Source organism: Crinia signifera, chromosome 5, assembly GCF_055691185.1.
Source record: "Crinia signifera chromosome 5, ASM5569118v1, whole genome shotgun sequence".
In the NCBI taxonomy this organism is placed as follows: Eukaryota; Metazoa; Chordata; class Amphibia; order Anura; family Myobatrachidae; genus Crinia; species Crinia signifera.
Window position 1 is genome coordinate 34,476,581 of NC_139221.1, and position 18,921 is coordinate 34,495,501.

Here is an 18,921-nt window from a genome sequence, read left to right on the forward strand (position 1 = left end):
CTTCCTTGCAGGTGCTAGAAATAAACCCTCATACCGGTAGATAGACACATAAAATAAGGCCACAGGCCACTATTTAGTATAAATTGATAAAATGTATTACAATAACACAATTCACACAATGGATAAGAGCAGTGTTTCCACAATGTTCTCTTTTGGATGAAGTTAGGTCAGACATATTTGGGGCGGATCTTCCCAGTCTCCTGTTTCAACCCCACTTCTGAGGTGTAAGCTCATGCCAGTGTACCCTACGCGTTTCTCCTCTCTACGAGACTTCTTCAGGGGTATATCTTTTTTTTTTCCCAAAACATTTTTATTAAGGATTGAGCATTACAATAATATAATCAGCAAAATGCAGTCGTATTGATTACAACAAAGAGATACAAATACAAATTACGTTACGATAAGCTATGATTCCTATTCAGTCTTTTTCGTACAGACAGATATCAGAGATGCGGACGAACACGGGCCGAGGATCACAAAAGTATGGTGCAGCTATTAGCATGATGACAGGTCTATTGGAGCATCACCCAATAAATTCCTAGTTTCATACCATTGCGTAGACCTAAAACATTTATTGATCTGTATTTTAAGATCACTGGACAAGGAGTCAATAAAACCCACCCACGTTTGGAAAAAATTCTCTGTGCGTTCTTCCTTCTAGAGGGACGTTTCCACCCACTCCATGTGAAATACATGGAAAAGTTTTGCATTGAACAGAGGAATGGTTGGAGGGTCTGCGTGAATCCACTGATGTCGGAAGCATTTGCGGGCCACTGCCGAGATTATAAGCATCATTTTCTTACTATCAGGTAATATCGGTGTGTTGGGAGGAAACACGCCCAGCAAAGCCCATTCTGCTGTCAAGGGAAGGCTATTTAATAGGTAGGTCATTGAAAATCCCCGCACCTGTCTCCAAAACCGTGATATGAGAGGACAGTCCCACATGCAGTGTTTAAATGTTGCTCCAGGACTGCTGCATTTTGGGCCAGGGGTATATCTTTATATAAAATGAAAATTAAAAAGGTGTCTTCATGGTATGAAAAAACCTATTCACAATATGTACAACATAAAGATATAAATTAAAGTTGCAATAAAAAAGCCATATCAATACAAATGTTTGAAATGGATATATCGTTAACCTTTGTACAGTATAAGTATTACATAGACTTTATGCAAATACAACGGGTAAAGCGAAAAAAAAAACAACATATATATATATACTGTATATATGGCTATATGATTTAGCAAAATGGTATCCAGCCTATTAAAGGTGTAATAAACACTCTTTAATTATTAAAAAAAAGAAAGTGTGTATGTATGTATGTGTGTGTGTGTGTGTGTGTGTGTGTGTGTGTGTATATATGTATGTGTGTATATATATATATATATATATATATATATATATATATATATATATATATATATATATATATATAAAATTAATTAATGTATGTCTTTCTCTATGTGATCATGCAAAATTGAGTTAGGGTGGAATTTTTTTTAGTACATCATTCAGGTAATTTAAAACTCTTTTCTTTTTTTTTTACCAATGTCCCTAATCTGAATCACTTTCTCCATACCAGCTCTTATACCTCTCTAAAAACACAAGGGTATAAAGCATTCCTTCCATATAACAGCCCTGACATATTGGTTCTCAGCTCTAGTCCCCCAGGACAAACCAACGCGTCATGTTTTCAGCATTCCTGTACATGGAAGCAAGTGGGATAATTCCCGATCCAGCTAAATTTCACCTGCGCATGGCAAAAAAAATCCAGAAAACATGACCTGTTGGATGTACTAGAGGACTGGAATGGAGGACCACCACTCTTTTCCAAATACTGTTTACCATACAGTGGCTTAATCAGACTTGGATATAACATGCGTCCACTAAAAATCATAGTGCAAGTTGGGAGGAATTTTGCAACCAAGTTCATCAAAGCACTGCAGACCTCTGCGTTGCAACGTGAAACACGTCACATGATTTATGATGTCACTTTATAGACTGCAGCAGTTTCAAGACATTAGTTATAAGATGTTAGTACTACAAAATATTAATACTGCATTTCATTAGGACCCTTTTACTCTATTGTTCTGTACAGTACATAATACATATACAGTGGTATAAGTCAGGGTGGGCATTGCTTTCAGATATATTTGGTAATTATCTTAATGACAGAGGTGTTGTTTATGAAGAGAACACATAAGGTTATGATATGAAATGTCAGTTGTGTAGGATTAATGTGAAAGTCTGCCCAGCATATGTGTTCTGCGCTGTTCCAGAGCACAGTCGTTTTGTCAGTTGTCGAGCGTCTGCACAAACCCATTTTCCAGCGTAGCCATGAATCTCGTGTTGTGGAAGGAAATGTTAGCCACAATCTTATATGGGATCTCAACCACAATTACAAGCCTAGAAAACAGAGTATATCTTCTACAACCTCAGAAAAAGCTGAAAACCAGTTCTGCGATAAATGAAAGCTGCTCTTTTTGCAGCGAGTTTTTGCACCTAGTATTAAACTTTTGTGTGTCGCTGAGAACTTCATAGATAACTTATAATAAAACAAACAGAATGGACCAAACCCAAAGCAGATTTGGGGATTTCCAGGGAAGTTAGATGCACATCACTTACCGTATCGTATTAGCAAGGCAATGAACCAATATGTGGGACTAAGTAAACTCCGGAACGCTGTGCCAGACAGGCTCCATTCAGCAAACTCTGCATTCTAGAGCTTGCGGAAAATCAGATGCGATATGTCACAGGTGCTAAAAAAAAAAGCACCCGCGATATTCTGCTGATGGTCCTATTCCGATTCATCTTATGCTCTGCACATAAGGTCTCCGATCCGATACGCACGGAAACGCGAAACGGATCCGAACTGATGTCAAGACACGGTTTGTCCAGATTTCATCCGATATCGGGCCGATCCGTCGGAATTGGATGAGAACAGGCCAAATCGAACTTGTGTATGGGTACCTTAAGAGATGTTGAATGAAAAAATTATTGTTCTGCAAAAAACCTCAAAAAGTTTGTTCTGTTTTTGTGATCGCTGGGCTATGGGAGTTTTAGTACACAGTACACCCGTCTGTTTCTCATTCATTACTGTGCGCTGCCAGTACGTACAATATATTGTTTTAGTACAAGTCTAGCACATGATAAACACACGGAGGACATGGTTTTCATGCATGTATACCCATCTCCCTAGCGTGTATGTGTGAACAAGGCCTTACAGTGTTAAATACAGAACATTAGCAGCGGCCCAGGGTGTTATAATGGGAAGGGTCCGGTAGCCGCGCTCGGCCTGATAGAAAGCTAATGAACTGCAAACAAAAGAGGATTTTGTCACCTGATCTGCCAGCACACATTCAGGAACAGACATATTTTCTTGGACGCACTCGTGGAAAGGTGGATTGTTTTTTCATTACACACATGGCTGTTAACTTCTGAATCTGGTTCACAGAGCACAAATGTGTTTTTTTTTCTTCTCATGGTTAGGAACATGGAATAAAATCTTATTAATACATATTTTTACTTGCAGAATTTGAGTTGATTCCAGTTATCATCTTCATGAAATAACAGAATTTAAGTAAGCATTGCTGCATTCAATAAAAGCCAAAATAAGTCTACTCAATACATGGTGGTATAGCGCAGACAACAAACTGGACTGAGAAAACCACCATCCCTTATTATTTTTTTATTATTGCGTAGCGCCCAAGAAAGAAAACAGCGACTTATGGCTGGTACAAATGGTGAGATTTCCACAATTTTTCTATTCGATTTTGCTTATAGAACCATAACTAAATGGTTTTTCCATATTCGATGCAGATTCAATCCAGATTTGCGTTCATGTTTAGTGGAAATCGAAAAGAAAAATAGTTATACCGGGCAAGACTAAGGGGGGGGGGGAAGCAATCCCGGGTCCCGATTGTCGGTACGTCCCAACAGTCGGGACCCTGGCCTATTTTCAGTCGGCTCACCTGTCGACTGGTTTCATGTTTCGACATACTGATCCTAATAACTGTTGACCTAACAGCGCATACCCCCTCAAACACACCTGTACCCAAAATGGTCACAGTAGAGCACTGCTTTCCAGCCCAGCTATCATCTAGGATGGTTTTACCCAATGGTCCTAGCTACGTATTGAAGGTACTTATTGTGCAGCCTATGGTTCCATCTTCTACTTTTTGATGGAATGTTCAAATTTGTCCCATTTCGGGGAAAATGTACTGTCCTTATCTGGGGATGTATTGGTAATGGACATTCTGACTGGCTTCTAGCATCTCTCATATTCTAATATCTCAATCTCGACCTATAACTAGCCATTGCTCAAGCTTCTTAATATTGCTTCCAGGTTTTGGATCCCTACCTGCTTAATACACCCCCCGTAGCCCCTTCTGTTCCAGAATGGTGTTAATTTTTTCATAGATGACTGTTTCTCTGAATATATTGTCATTTTGTTCTCATGGATGGAGTTTAAATGACAATATATTCTTCCCATTCCTTGCTGATGCCAGATGTTGAGCCCTTTACGATTACAATGAATATTCCTGGGCCTCAAATGGCTTCCCACACCGATTTCAGGTTGTCAACGGTTTTCTGTAGGCTCTTTAACCCTGTGAGTGCCAAGTGAATGTGTCAAAATTGGTGTGGAAATTGCCAAGCAAACATTTTTATTCGTCATATTGACCTGTACTGTTTACCTTTTATATAGGAAATTTAATAATTTTTTAAGCAATGTTTTCTATTTGAATTTATATAGCAAATGTGAGCGACGCTGGCATTTTTGCACATCTATCACAGAGCTGTTGGCACTCAGTGTTATTATTGCTAACCTCACATTTTTTGGTTTCCATATTGCAAATGATGTGGGAACTTTAAAGGGAATTCACCCTCTACATGTTTTATGTGATTTTTTGTGTTTTGTGTTACTAATTAAAAGATTTATATTGTGATATTTGTATTATTTTGCCACCATTAAGCTTTCCTTGTTCCTGAACACACTGTCCTCATCTGTTCATATTCTAGGTGGAGATTCAGACTTGCTGCATTTTCATTCCGAGTGACAGTCTACCGTCACCAAGCACCATCGTATCCAGCGATATTCCAGGGACGGTGAGAAGCTGGTACCACAGTCAAGTCACGATGCCAGGGACGCTGGTTATCTGCTTGCCACAAATCAAAATAATGAGTGCTGGGCATAAATACATGGAACCAATCCAAGAGATTCCATTTATAGTGCCAAGACCTATAGTGGAAGAAGGTAATGTTGATTTTTCTTCAAAATGTATACTTCTGTCATATACTTCAGGTGCACACACGGAGCGATTTTGACCAGATGCACCAGCAATTTTGTGTATTGGCGATTTTGACTATACTAGAATTAACATACTTGGTATTCATTGCAGATCACCTCGTGAATAATTGCCCTCAGCAGTGAATACCAGCGATTTTAACTAGACAGCCAGCGATACTAAGCAATATTATAGGGCAATTTGTCTAACCTTGAAGGTGATCTTTATTAACCTTTAAAGCCATTTTGACTATGTAGTCAATATCGCTTAGAAGGACCGCTCCATGTGTACACCCCTTTACAGTTTAAAGAATTGATGAAGATAACAGAACCTGAAGATTTGGGGCACACCAGTAAAATATTCTTTAAGTGGTGGCTTTAAGCCATGTACACACTGCAGCGATGTTGGGATTATTCGTAAAGAAAGTTCACCTATTTCTGTAGTGTGTGCGCCCGGTGTGAGCGGTCGTTAGCGACATCTTCCAGTTGGCCCTGCTGCAAGAAAGAGTAAAGCTGGCCATACATCAGAAAGATCGATCTTAAGATCGATTGCGCTCATGATTGTGTACAATTTCCCTTGAAATCCCCAGCAGTCCTTGGTGGTTTTTGGACACACAATCTACTCACAATCCATCATACAATCAGTCATACAATCCATCTTCTGCATGATTATGTATACAAGATGTGCACACAATCTGCATACAATCCATCATACAATCAGTCATACAATCCATCTTATGATTGATTGTATGATTGTGTACACAAGATGTGCACACAATCTGCATACAATCCATCTTACAATCGATTGAGATTGTATGATTGGGTACAATATCTTTCTGATGTATGGCCACCTTTAGAGACCCAATGCAGTACATAGTGTGTACCTGGCATAACTACAGATTTGCTAACCTGTAAATTAAAAAAATTGGAACCACAATGAAAATTCAACATTTTATTAAAAACTGAGCTGTGCAGAAGCCGTAATTTTGATGGGCTTTTAAGTAGTATTAATAATTTTTGGACATTTTGGGTGTGCAGCCCAAGCCCTTTCTCCTTGTTTCTAACTTGTCATGCTAAACTACCTCTCTGCACCTCCTATTTCTGTAATGTCAGTAGGACTCAGAGGGCATTATGGAGGGGCGAGCAATGCAGGGCCCTGGGGGTGGCACCTATCTGGACAGCCTGTACTTAGGGGCAATCCATGCCCCCTGGGGGTGTGTGCCTAGTGATCCTGAAGGCTCACAAGCAGATTCAGCATCACTCTAGCAGGAATAGAAGTGTGATTATACCCAGTGATGTCATTTTTGGGGGAGAATGGGGAAATATTCTTATCGCAGCTTTTCCTGTGGGGAAATACATTGTTGTGAAAGTCAGAGGAGTCATTTTTCTGTACGAGGATTCAGGCGCAATTACAACGACTTCTAGCTCATGGTATCTCTATATTTCCCGGCTCTGTAATGTATAATGCAGTGAGCTGTGGGTGTTGATAGGCAGTAGATAAGGATCAGCGTCTAACCTCTCCTCTCTCAGCTTCTAACGCAAACACAATATCTGACCCATGACTTTGGGTTTTCAGTAAAGATTTACATCTCACCCAGGAGGAATTTGTTAAGTGGACGTGAACTTGATACCAGTGATATGCACCACAGGAACCCGCGTACACCCATACTGTAATTCCCCACACCCATATTGTTAATGCAAAATATGTTTATTGAATTTAAGGGGGGGTACAATAAACGGGAATACAGAGTGCGAGATAGTCTTAACAATAATCCAACAGTATACAAAATTGCGTGGATATATGAGCGTAGGAAAGCTTAAGAAGGTAGGGGGAAATTAGGTCATAGAAAGGGGGGCGAGGTGGGGTAGGGGATTGGGGGGTGGGGGGGGATCCGATATAAAGCATACAAGTCCGTTAGGAGGTGATAAGCATATATTCCTCTAGAGTATTTAAGGGGTGTGGGTGGAGTGTGTGTGAGGTATATAAGAGGTGGGGTCTGGGGCATCGTCAGCGAGCTGGAGTATCGCTAGGGCAGTTGTGGTGGGAGGGGATTTAGTGCTGTTCTATATGAGGGAGATTCTTTAAAGTTTATCCATGCTGACCAAGTATCCCTAAAGGCGGCCGAGTCGTCTTCGGCCGAGCATACTATATCCTCCATATCCATATAGGAGTCTAACCGGTTAAACCATTCTAAAGTTGTTGGGGGGAGTGGCGAGCGCCACCGGACTGGAATAACTGCCTTTGCCGCCTTGTTTAGGCGGCAAAGGATAGATTTCTTATATCTTGAGATTGAGCCTGTTGAGTAGTGGAATAACCAGAACAAAGGGTCTGATGGGGCCAGTTCACCCAGTATTTTCCCAGAGATGGCAATAACATTACGCCAGTAGGGTTTTATGGATGGGCAGCTCCACCAGATGTGTAGGAGGTCTCCTGGGCTCGCGGAACACCGCCAACATTTGTTGGGAAGGCCGAGGCCCATTTTAGAGAGTGTGTCGGGGCATCTGTACCATCGTGACAACAACTTATATTGCGTCTCGACTACCAGTGTGCTAGGGGAGCAATGATGTGCTAATTTGAAAATTTTTCCCTAATCATCGTCTTTTAGATATACCTTCAGGTCTGTATTCCATCTCATAGTGAAAGGAGGAGGGCTATGGCTCCTGTCTTCCAATAGGAGATTGTATACTGGGCGCGATGGATGGTCTTTCGCCTCACATAGCTGTTCAAAGTGGGTAAGGGTGGAGGTAATTGGGGTCGAGAGGTTCAGGGAAGTGAGGTAGTGGCGTGTTTGAAGGTATCTCCAAAGGTCATTCGCAGGTAAGTTCCATTTATTTTGTAGATCCGTAAAAGGAACTACTGATCCCTCGGACAGTAGCTGGCCTACTCGTTATATACCCCGGTCATACCAAGGGCGGAAGGCAGTGGCCTCGTGTCCGGGGGGGAAGCGTTTGTCAAAAAGAAAGGACATGTAAGGGGAAGTGGGTGCGGAGATGGATGGTGATTTGCGAACAGTCTTCCAACAGACTAGGGTTGGGCTCATAGTGGGATGGGTAGAGCTGTGTAGATGTGAGAGCCAGGGTGTAATATTTATAGGGGAAGAGAGTGAGTGGTTCTCTATCTGGACCCATTGTTTGTTGGTGTTTGATCTGGACCACTCTATTATTCTGCTCAATAAACAGGCTTGGTAGTACCCTTGAATGTCCGGCAACCCAATACCCCCTGCATTTTTTTGTCTCTGAAGTAGAGTAAGGCCCACTCTTGGTCTCTTATTTCCCCCGACAAAATCCCGGAAAAGGATCTCTTTAAACCATCGAGGCGGAATTTTAATGGGGAGAGTCTGTAGGAGGTATAATATTTTCGGAAGTGAGTTCATTTTAAGAATTCCTACTCTGCCAAACCAGGAAAAGGGTCTAGATTTCCAGGCTTGGTGGTCCGCACAAAGTTTGTGTAGGAGTGGGGTGAAGTTGAGTTCGAACAGTCTAGTGCGATCACTGGAGATGTTTACTCCCAGGTATTTGAGGTGGGATGTGTGCCATGTAAAGGGAAATGAGTTTTTGAGGTTTGTCACAATAGTCGGAGAAGCGGAGACGTTCATAGCCGCCGACTTAGTAAAATTTATTTTAAAATTAGAGAGGGTGCTGAAACCCTGAAACTCGGACATTAAGTTGGGAAGGGAGGTCGTGGGTTTAGTAATTGTAGCAAGTAGATCGTCCGCAAAGAGCGCTAGCTTATATTCTTGTTTTGGTTTCCCCTGATAGCTCTGGCCAGGGCTTCGATGCACAGAAAAAGAAAATTAGGGGGGAGAGCGGGCACCCCTGTCGGGTCCCATTGCTGATAGCGAACGAGTTAGACAGTGTGCCATTGATCCGTATTCTAGCGGAAGGGGAGGTATATAGGGCTAAAATACGTTGTTGACATATCGGTCCCAACCCTAGGTGGTCCAGCACCCCCCTCATGAAGCCCCAGACAATTCTATCAAATGCCTTTTCGGCGTCAGTTGATAGAAGGATTCCAGGGGTTTTGGTGGTTGTAAGGTGATGTATAAGGGCGATTATTTTGGAGGTTTTATCCTTGGCTTCACGGCCTGGCACGAAGCCTACCTGGTCGTTGTGAATAATGGTTGGCAGAAGATGTTTTAGTCTGTTTGCAAGTAATTTGGCATATAGTTTCACATTGATATTAAGGAGCGAAATGGGACGGTAGCTGGGGCAAAGGGATGGATCTTTGCTCTCTTTAGGGATTACAGTAATGTGGGCTTCTAATGATTGGAGGGGGAAGGGATGAGTCACACTTACTGTGTTGCAAGCCTGCAGTAATAAAGGGAGAAGTTTTTCCTTAAAGGCTTTGTAGTAGGAGATGGTAAACCCATCCGGGCCAGGACTTTTACCTGAGGGGGTTGTCTTAATCGCCTCGGTCAACTCTAATTCTGTGAAGGGTCTCTCGAGGTCGTTTTTAAGCTCATCGGTTAGGGTAGGGAAGCCAATTTTCATAAGGTAGGATCTAATATGTCGTTGTTGTTCTTCGAGTTGGTCGGGGGTCTTTGGAGAGTTTAAGTTATATAGGGATGAGTAATATGAGCAGAAGGTAGCTGCAATGGAGTCCGTGTCATGTAGTGTTTGGGCTTGAGTGTTTTTAATAGAGGGGATGAAAGAGAGGGACCTTTGGGTGCGAAGTGCCTTAGCAAACATTTTGCCCAGTTTATTCCCCCATCGGTAATATCGATTACGACATTTCCGAAATACCATTTTCACTTTGTCCAACAGTAGTTTATTAAGAGCTGACCTAGCGGAGGTGAGTTCTACAAACGTGGTGGAGGAGAGGAATGCTTTATGGGTAGTTTCTAGTACTTGGATTTTCTGAAGGAGGTAATCGATTTTCTTCTGTTTCTGTTTTTTAATAAATGACCCTAAATGAATACATTTTCCCCTCATAACACACTTGTGTGCCTCCCAGATCACCATATCCGAGACATCAGGGGTAGGGTGGCCAATCCCGGGATCGGGATCGGCGGGATCCCGGGATTTGGCCCTAAAAATGCCGGGATTTGAATCCCGGGATTGGATCTTCCAATCCCGGGATTGCGGGATTGTCCTGCGCATGAGCAAATCTAATGTCGGGCAGCGCTGAGACCAGCTCAGACGCTGCCCGGCTTCTCCCAAACCCCGGTGCTGCTCTGCGGCTGCGTGCAGCGTGACCTGATGTCATAGGTCACGCTGCGCAGCCTGTCTGCGGCTCCGTGCCTGCCCACCGCCCGGTACCCGTGCCGCCCGGCTACTCCAAGTCCGCCTCCAGTCCACCGCTGCCTGGCTCCCGCACATCTGCAGGCCTCCAGACCACCCGCACACGGCCCCCAATGAAAAGCCGGCCTCTGAACATCACTGCCCGGCTCCCGCAGCAATGGCCAGGTGAATTAGACTGGGTTTGGGAGGGGGACTAAAGTTTGACATTCTATTGACAAACTCAATCCCTGGTATCCCGGGATTAGGCATTTTTCAATCCCGAATCCCGGGATTGAAAAATAGCCCCGGGATTGGCATCCCTAATCAGGGGTGACATTATGTTCCACATAGGTGTCCAGGGTTTCTTCTAATTGAGATTTGTAGTTCGGGTCTGAGAGTAAAGATTTGTTAAAGCGCCAGGAACGTTGTCTAGGGGCCATATCTAAGGAGAAGACTAAATAAACAGGGACGTGGTCGGACCAGGTTATGGAGCCAATAGAAGAGTCTCGAACCAAGTGTAGGCAGTTATGGTTCAGGAGGAAATAGTCTAGTCTAGATTAAGATTTGTGGGGGGGTGAGTAGTAAGTAAAGTCCCGTTCGGCAGGGTGATGAATTAGCCAAACATCTGATAGTTGATGAGTGTGAAAAAGGCGCTTAACCTCCCTGGTTTGTGAACTCGGAGGGAAGTTAGGGGATGGCGTTAAATCTTGGAGAGGGTCTAGAGCCCAGTTGAAATCGCCCCCTATCACCAGGATCCCTTGCTTAAGTGAGTCTACCCTCTCTAGAACCTTCCTGAGGAAGGTCAGTTGTCCCTGATTGGGCGCGTAAATGTTAACAATTGTGAGCTTTGTATTATATATGGTGCATGTTAGAAGTAGACAGCGACCCTCTTCTAGTATGTGTGTTTGTACGTCAGAGATTGGTACATGTCGGGCAAATAGGATGGCAACTCCTTTAGATTTTGAATGTGGGTAATTGCAGTAGTGTGTGGTAGGGAAGTAGTGGTTACTTAGTCGAGGAGTTGGGTCGTTCTGGGGAAAGTGCGTTTTCTGGACTAAGACGATATCTGCCCTTTCTTTATGAAGGAAATGTAGTGCCTGTGTCCTTTTTTCAGGGATGTTTAAACCCCTAGCATTGATGAATATAATACGTAGGGATGAGGTCATTTGGTAGTTGTAAGATGAGAAGTCAATGGGTAAGAATCGGATCGGGTAGGAGGAGCGGGAAGGGAGAGTGGTGAGGTTGAGCAGGGAGTTGGTGGTAAGGGAGGGAGAAGGGTCATGGTGATAGGGCAAAAAACATACAATAAAATATAACACAATGCGTAGTAAAACTGTGAACATCTGATATGAGCATTAAAAACATAACCGCATCCGGACAGTGAAGAGGCCATAGTGGCGACCATGTCACGGAGGATTGTATGAATGGCGGTGAGGGGAACTAGGGGGCCGTGCCCCAACAATACTAACTGAAGTGTTCTAGATTACTAAATGTAAAAGTGTAGATGAATACTTGGTTCTCTGAGTAACTAGTAGAAAAACAGACCTAACATATGACCATAGGGTCTTAAGAAGTACTAATCAAAAAACATTAAGAAGGTATTAAGTAGCGGTATAGTAATTCTGAAGTGACGACAGTGTGTACAGAAACAGGATTAGTGTTCATTGTCTAATGTTACCACTCGTCGTCTCATCAGGTAGGATCTTGGGAGCGAGGGGCAGGAGGTCCTCTGGATCTCTTCGAGGTGTTGGCTTGTTGCCATCTCTCCCTTTTGGAGTTGTGGGGAGAGGGGGCATTTGGTAAGTGGAAGGCCTGCCAATCAGGTAGGGAGAGTTCGTCTAGACCCAAGTTGGAGCAGAAGTCGTGGAGGTCGGCTGGAGAGCGTAGAGTGAATTGACGTCCCGCTGAAGTTACCTGTAGGGAGAAGGGAAAGCCCCACTTGTACTTATAGTTCGACTTGCGAAGGGCATCTGTGAGTGGTTTTATCAGTCTTCTTTGCTGGAGTGTGCGCCATGAAAGATCTTCGAAGATCTGAACACGAGTCCCCTCGAATCCGATGGCCTCTAGGTCACGAACTTTCCGTAACAATTCCTCTTTCTGGGAGTAATAGTGGAGGCGGCAAATTACATCCCATGGCTGCTCAGATGCTTGCCCTTTAGGTTTTAGGGCTCTATGTTCACGGTCAAATTCAATGGGGATCTCGGGATCGAGACCCAGGATTTCACCAAACATTTTGTTGAGGGCATCAATTATACCGGAAGGGGGCACAGATTCTGGGAGGCCCCTCACCCGCACATTATTTCTGCGGCCCCGGTTGTCCAGATCTTCCAGCTTCTTCTGTAGGATTCTCATGTCGTTTGCCTGTTGGGAGAGGGTCTTTTTGATAGAGGTTAGTTGGTCGGAATCGTTTTCACGTTCCTCCTCTAGAGCTTCAACTCTCGTCCCCAGGAGGGTAATGTTGGCCTGTACCACCGTGATCTGGGTTTGGAATGAATCTTGAAGGCTTGTTTCAAGTGCCTGTAAGTCTTGCTTGGAGGGGAGCGTTCGGACATGTGGGAGGACTTCTCCGATTTCACCCCGCAGTTGTTCTATTTGAGATTGAAGATCTATCGTGTGTGGAGACGAGGGTACCTCGTGGGTTCTGGTGTCAGTGTCCTCAGGCGGAGGGGGGGAGGAGCGATCTGTGGTTTGAGAGGTGGAGAGATAAGACTGGAGTGATGTTTGTGAAGTGGTATTCTTGGAGCCGGTGTCTGTCTTCTTCGTGCTCCTCCTGGTTTTGCTCATTAGACGTTGGCGCAGTTTCCAGATCAGGTCATCTAATCAGTTAGAACCATAAATCAGTCAGCAAGTGGGGGTCACATTCCCATAAATGGTGGGCCTGGGTTAGTGTTCCATCTCTGGGGGAGGTGATTCACATGTTAATGTAGTTGTATGGAGTAGCGGGCACGTGTCTTAATAATCACATAGTGGTGTCAGTAACAGGAGTGTGCAACATACAGATGTGTTGCTAAGGGCACATCAGAGGATCCCTGTATCTGGTGGAGCAGTCTCAAGACAGTGCACTGTAGGAGCAGATGCTTGGAAGGCAGGAGTTATACACTGTGATATAGTATCTGTGGGTCTGATGGTGGAGCAGGTACTGCACCCCCGCTGTGTGTGCTCCCTCACTCTAAGGAGATACAGTATTCTTCCCAGGGTTGTCACAGGTAGCAGGGGACAGGCTAGGGATGTGTTAATAATTGGTGTTATAGGGGCAGGAGCTTGAAAACAGTCTCTAGATAACGTTTGTGCACTTGCTTTTATGGAATGCCACAACCAAGATGGCCGCCGCGTCCTGTGTGATCCAGTTTTGGCAGCGTGCCAGGGCTAAATAAAACCTCTGGGCAAATCCCCCTACGAGGGGCAAGCTCACCTGAGGGTCTGGGCTGTCTTGCCAGCTGCAGGTATCCCGTCTGGGGTGCTTAAAACAGGCGTCTGGCGGTCCGGGAACGAGTGCCCCCTCTCTGGGCTCCAGCAGAAATTGAGGCCCCGGCTTCATGCTGGTGGTAAGCCGCAACCTGCAGGGACGGATATATCAGTCCCCCGGCTCTGCAGCTACACCCCTAGGCACTGGAGGAGGTCAGTGGGGTGTGCAGGTGGGATGTGTGGTATTTGGGAGGCTGCAAAGAGGGTTTTGGGAGTGTAGAAGCTGCACTTTGTGGGAGCACCTGGAGATGTGCGGCTTCCTTCTCTCCCGGCCAGGCCACGCCCCCATTTATCCCCCCACACCCATATTGTACTGTAACTCCCCAATTTTATTTATTGTATTCTTTACAGCAGCTCTGTCCGATGTCACCTTGGGCCAGATGTATCAAGTTTCAAAAAGTGATAGTATAGAGACTGAAAACAGTCAGCCAATCAGCTCCTAAGTACCAGTGGCGTAACTATAAATTTTGCTCCCCCCTGCCAAAAAAAATTTGGCACCCCCCCTCCCCTGCAATGAAACTTACACTATACGTGATACAGTAATGCCAGTATCACAGGATAGAAGCCATTGGCACGCGCGTGCCCCCTCCTCCTCGGCAACTGGTGGAGGGAGGGGGAAGGCAATGGGACTCAGTCCTCGGCCATTCAGCTGCATCAGCATGATTTGATTGGTGGCGGCTGCAGAAGCGGCGCGGGAAGTTGTGCGGCGGCCGGTCATTAGAAGGTGCCTGTGCACCCCCGGCAAGCCTACAGTATGTGGACAAGTTCATCGCTGTTTGTTAGCGCTCAAATACCAATTTGAACCAGGGGCTGCCGAGCCTGAGTAGTCCCCACTCACAAGCAATTATAAGATATCTATACAATTGGCTCTGTGCTCACCTATGTAAGTAATAATATGTTTAGGACAAAACAGGCTGTGCGTGACTCTAGATGGCAATATTGAGACCCTTTTGAGTGTGGACAGCAACAATGCATATAGGGTTAAAAATTTAATAGTATAAAATAAATGTGCATAAACTTTAACACAAATCAAACTTTCTGTGAAGAATTGCAGGGGGAAGGGGGGAAATGCAAGTAAGTGCGGCACCAGTGATGGATAGGGCTGAGTAGGGGAATCGTGTTACAGGGAGCAGGCGTCCCGACTCCCTGTAGTGCACGGAACTCCTAACAGTACCTGTTGGGCAGCAGTCTGCTAAGTCAGCTGGCAGTATAGTCCCCTGCTGTGTGCTCAGTCCCTCTGCACTGCTGTGTCCAGCGGTATCTTAAAGAGGAGCTGCGGTGTCCCGTAGCTGGAGCTTCTACACTGCGGCGTTCGGCTTCCCGGCATGCGCCCTGTGATGATGTCACCGGGCGCCAGGCTCGCTGTGGAGCTCCGTGCGCTGTAGTGGGTGCTGCTGTTAGGTATCCCTGCTGTTCGGGCAGCAGTGTGGCTGGATGTATAATGTCCCCTAAACGCGTTTCGGCCACGATACGGCCTTTTTCAAGTGTATGTGACAGTACCACACTCGGGTGGGTGCCGGCGCCCAGAGACCTTGCTCCTCCAAGCGGCAGCGGGGGCTGCCTTACAATAGGTACGCCACTGCTAAGTGCCATGATACAGGCTGGGTTTGAAAAATGACAGACAGGAGCTGATTGGCTGGTGGTTAATCACTCTTCACTTTAACACTTTTTGAAGCTTGATACATCTGGCTCAAGGTATCCCTTGCAGGCTCACACCTGAGTGTTGGTATCCCAATTGCTTTCCAGGTATAAATCAGAAGGGTAATGGGCCCCATACACTATAACAATTTTGTACAATTTCAGCCGATTACGACCTTTCGGGTCGATTATATCGTCTGTATGTGTTTTCCATCCGATCCGATGCACGGTCCCGTGAGTGTCAGATAGGAGCCCCTTGATCGGTCGTACTGCACCAGTGATTTATCAGATTGAATCGGACAGGAAAAGAAGTGCTTTTTTGTGCATGCGATATATCGCAGGAAGTTTGACAGTTCCAGACCCTCTACCCCCTAATACAGCCCACCTGGTATATCTTATGGTACAATTGTATACCATAAGATATATTGATTCATCTCGATTATATCTCTGCCCCTGTTATAATTACATCAGTGTCTACTGTTGCAACTGTCTTTTTTATTTCCAATGTACTTATCCTATTTTGAATTTGTACTGTAAATCACAATCTTTCTCGTATTGTTCTTTGCTCATCTATGTATTGTCAGGCGCTGCGGAACCCTTGTGGAGCCATATAAATAAATGATGATAATAATAATAATCTTATGGAAAAATGACACCAAAATACAATATCGGATGGAATCAATCCCAGAAAATTCCATCCGACTTCTGGGTCAGACATATCGGTGTAGAGTATGGGACCCTTTAGATTTTGGTGATGAGAAGGCAATTTGTTGTGTGTGTGTGGAGGGGGGGGGGGGGGGGGGGGTTTAGCTAGCCTGAGCGACAGTCCTTATATGGATCTACATACTGTACTGCAAGCTCCTAGCAGTAGGTTACGTAATACATATATATGGGATTTATATTGAATAGTACCCAGCGAGGGGTCCGCAGAGTGAGAAAACTGCAAACAAGTGCGTTTTATACTGTAGGTCATGCTGGTTTTTCAAATTGTTTTATTGAAAGAAAATAATTACCACATTTTTTATTTCCTGCTGTTTTCATTATTTTCTAAAGAACTTCAATATATGTAACATCAAAATGTAATTTATTATTTACCTAAACTTTTCAATAAAACCATCCATGCAAAATAAAAGATCATTTCATATTATTTCTGATTCCTTTGCCCAGTTCTGGATTGGAATGTGATTACAGGTCACAGTGTGCTCCCCTCTCCCCCCTTTTCTTTCTCCCTCTTTATATCCCCTCCCCCCCACCCCATAAATAACAGATTATAATTTTATTCAGACATTCCCTATATGCATAAAGTAACATGCTTCTACAGTGCTTTCTGTGGCATACACATTTACATGCACCTTGCATGCTTTATAAATGAGAGGAAATGTTGGGCATTTGTAGGTTCATCTCAGGCCGAGATGTTTTTCTTTGACTTTCTTACTTTTTTGTCATTTATACTATCTGTTACAATTCATAACAGCTGTGAATACCACAGTGATCAGATTAATATAAAAAAAAAAAAAAACACCCCTCACCCCAAAGGAGGGGGTGGCGATTGTGGGGAGCGTGTTCTGTATATGACATTATGGAACTGATTTAAATAATTTATAGTACTCGTACTGATCGCTTCAACCTGAAAAACTTGTGCAGATGGCTTACAGGTGAAATTTCGGAACGTACGGATCGTCTTATTTGGGGCTTTTATACCCTATATACTGTAGAACATAGTGACAACAATACATATGGCAGTAGTCACCGGTCCTGCAATAATCGCTCTCGGTAATGCGTGTATTGTGAGTACTTGCAGTGCTGGCTGTGCTGTGGGGTGCCAGATGGGTTCCCGACAGTCGGGATCCCGACAGTCATTTACCCGACGTCGGCATCCCGACTGTCAAAACGCTGGCAGCCGGGTGACCTACGGCCACCCGCTATTTTCCCTCGTGGGGGTCCACGACCCCCATAGAGGGAGAATAGAATAGGTGGCTCGCGTAGCGAGCCACCGTGCCCGCAGCGTGGCGAGCGCAGCGTGGCGAGCGCAGCGAGCCTGCAAGGGGCTTTTTTGCACTCGCCATGCTGTCTGACTCCGGGCAGTCGGGATCCCAACGTCGGGATAATGACTGTCGGGATCCCGACTGTCGGAGTCCCATACCACACCCGTGCTGTGGTCACCAAGCGATAGATTCAGCTCAGACCGTAAGGACAATGAGCGCAGGGGAAAGCTCCCTAGTGTATAGGAGGATACATAAAGTTCTTAGATTTGACAAACATAATCTAAATCAGAGCGGGAAATTCAGCCATCTATTGGGAAAGAGGTTTTAAAAAAAAATTTTTTTAAACTGACAGATGGTATTTCGTGCCCTACCACTAGGGCATGGTGATATAATAGCGTAGCGAGGCACCTTGCCCAGAAGCATGTGGCAAGCAGATGCGGTGCACCGATACAGTGTCCATGTCGACAGCCGGTACAAAAAAAGTGAAAAACCCCATGTTGACCTTTTGACTGTTGACCTTGCCCATGTCGACCTAATGCTTGTGTTGACCTAATGCCCATGTTGACCTTTTTAAGTGTCAACTTTGGCCATGTCAACATTCAGTGGTCGACTCAATGCATGTCGAACTTAGTGCTGTCAACCCATACCCAGGAGAGTAACTTAGCTGGAAACATCATTTTATTGCGAGCAGAGAAGACCGGGGAAGCGCAGGATGATGGATCTGTGTACATTACCCAGCAGGAACGTCATGTGAGAGACGGTAATTGAAGCAGTGGTCATGCTACTGGTTTCTGATCTAAATTAAGCAGATAAGTGGAAGAAGATGAAAATTATGAATCAATGGAATTAATCAACATGTTTGCCAATCGGAGTACGGACGGGAAGTTTGGCTGCGTCAAAGAAGGAAATGGAAATAAATTACGTACAGTAAATAAAAACATGTAGTGCAATTGCCCCTGCAGCTCCACATGGCTGTCACTTGCATGATTGCTGTAGTGCACCGGGCGATGCCGGATGAATAGGGCGCACTTTGTTCCGTACCCCATATTGTGCTTTATACCAATATCACATGTCAGGAGGAGTTCTGCGGACATGTAACACCACCTGACCTCAGGCTGAATGCTTCTATATTTATGGTACTGGATTTAAAGGTGACTTCAGGCGTGGTCTTATTGCCTCCGTCAGCAGTTGTATTACTTACAGAGAGAGTGCAATGGTGGTTTACTTTGCGCTGCCATAAGCTTGTCGTTCTCAGGGCTCTTTATACCACGTAGCCAAGCAAACCGGTCACCTGCCACGTGCAGAAATATTCAGGGTGGCTCATAGCC

General features: G+C 44.7%; 1 protein-coding gene across 5 annotated transcripts in view; it reads left to right on the plus strand.

Annotated features, from left to right (window-relative positions):
- The window catches only part of VPS13B (vacuolar protein sorting 13 homolog B), a 790,826-nt gene that overhangs the window by 384,120 nt on the left and 387,785 nt on the right, over positions 1 to 18,921 (plus strand). For all 5 annotated transcript variants that reach the window (XM_083186988.1, XM_083186990.1, XM_083186987.1 and 2 more), the window contains exon 23: positions 5,021 to 5,255. In XM_083186988.1, the coding sequence (XP_083043114.1) occupies positions 5,021 to 5,255 (235 nt within the window). The remainder of the gene's footprint in view (positions 1 to 5,020; positions 5,256 to 18,921) is intronic.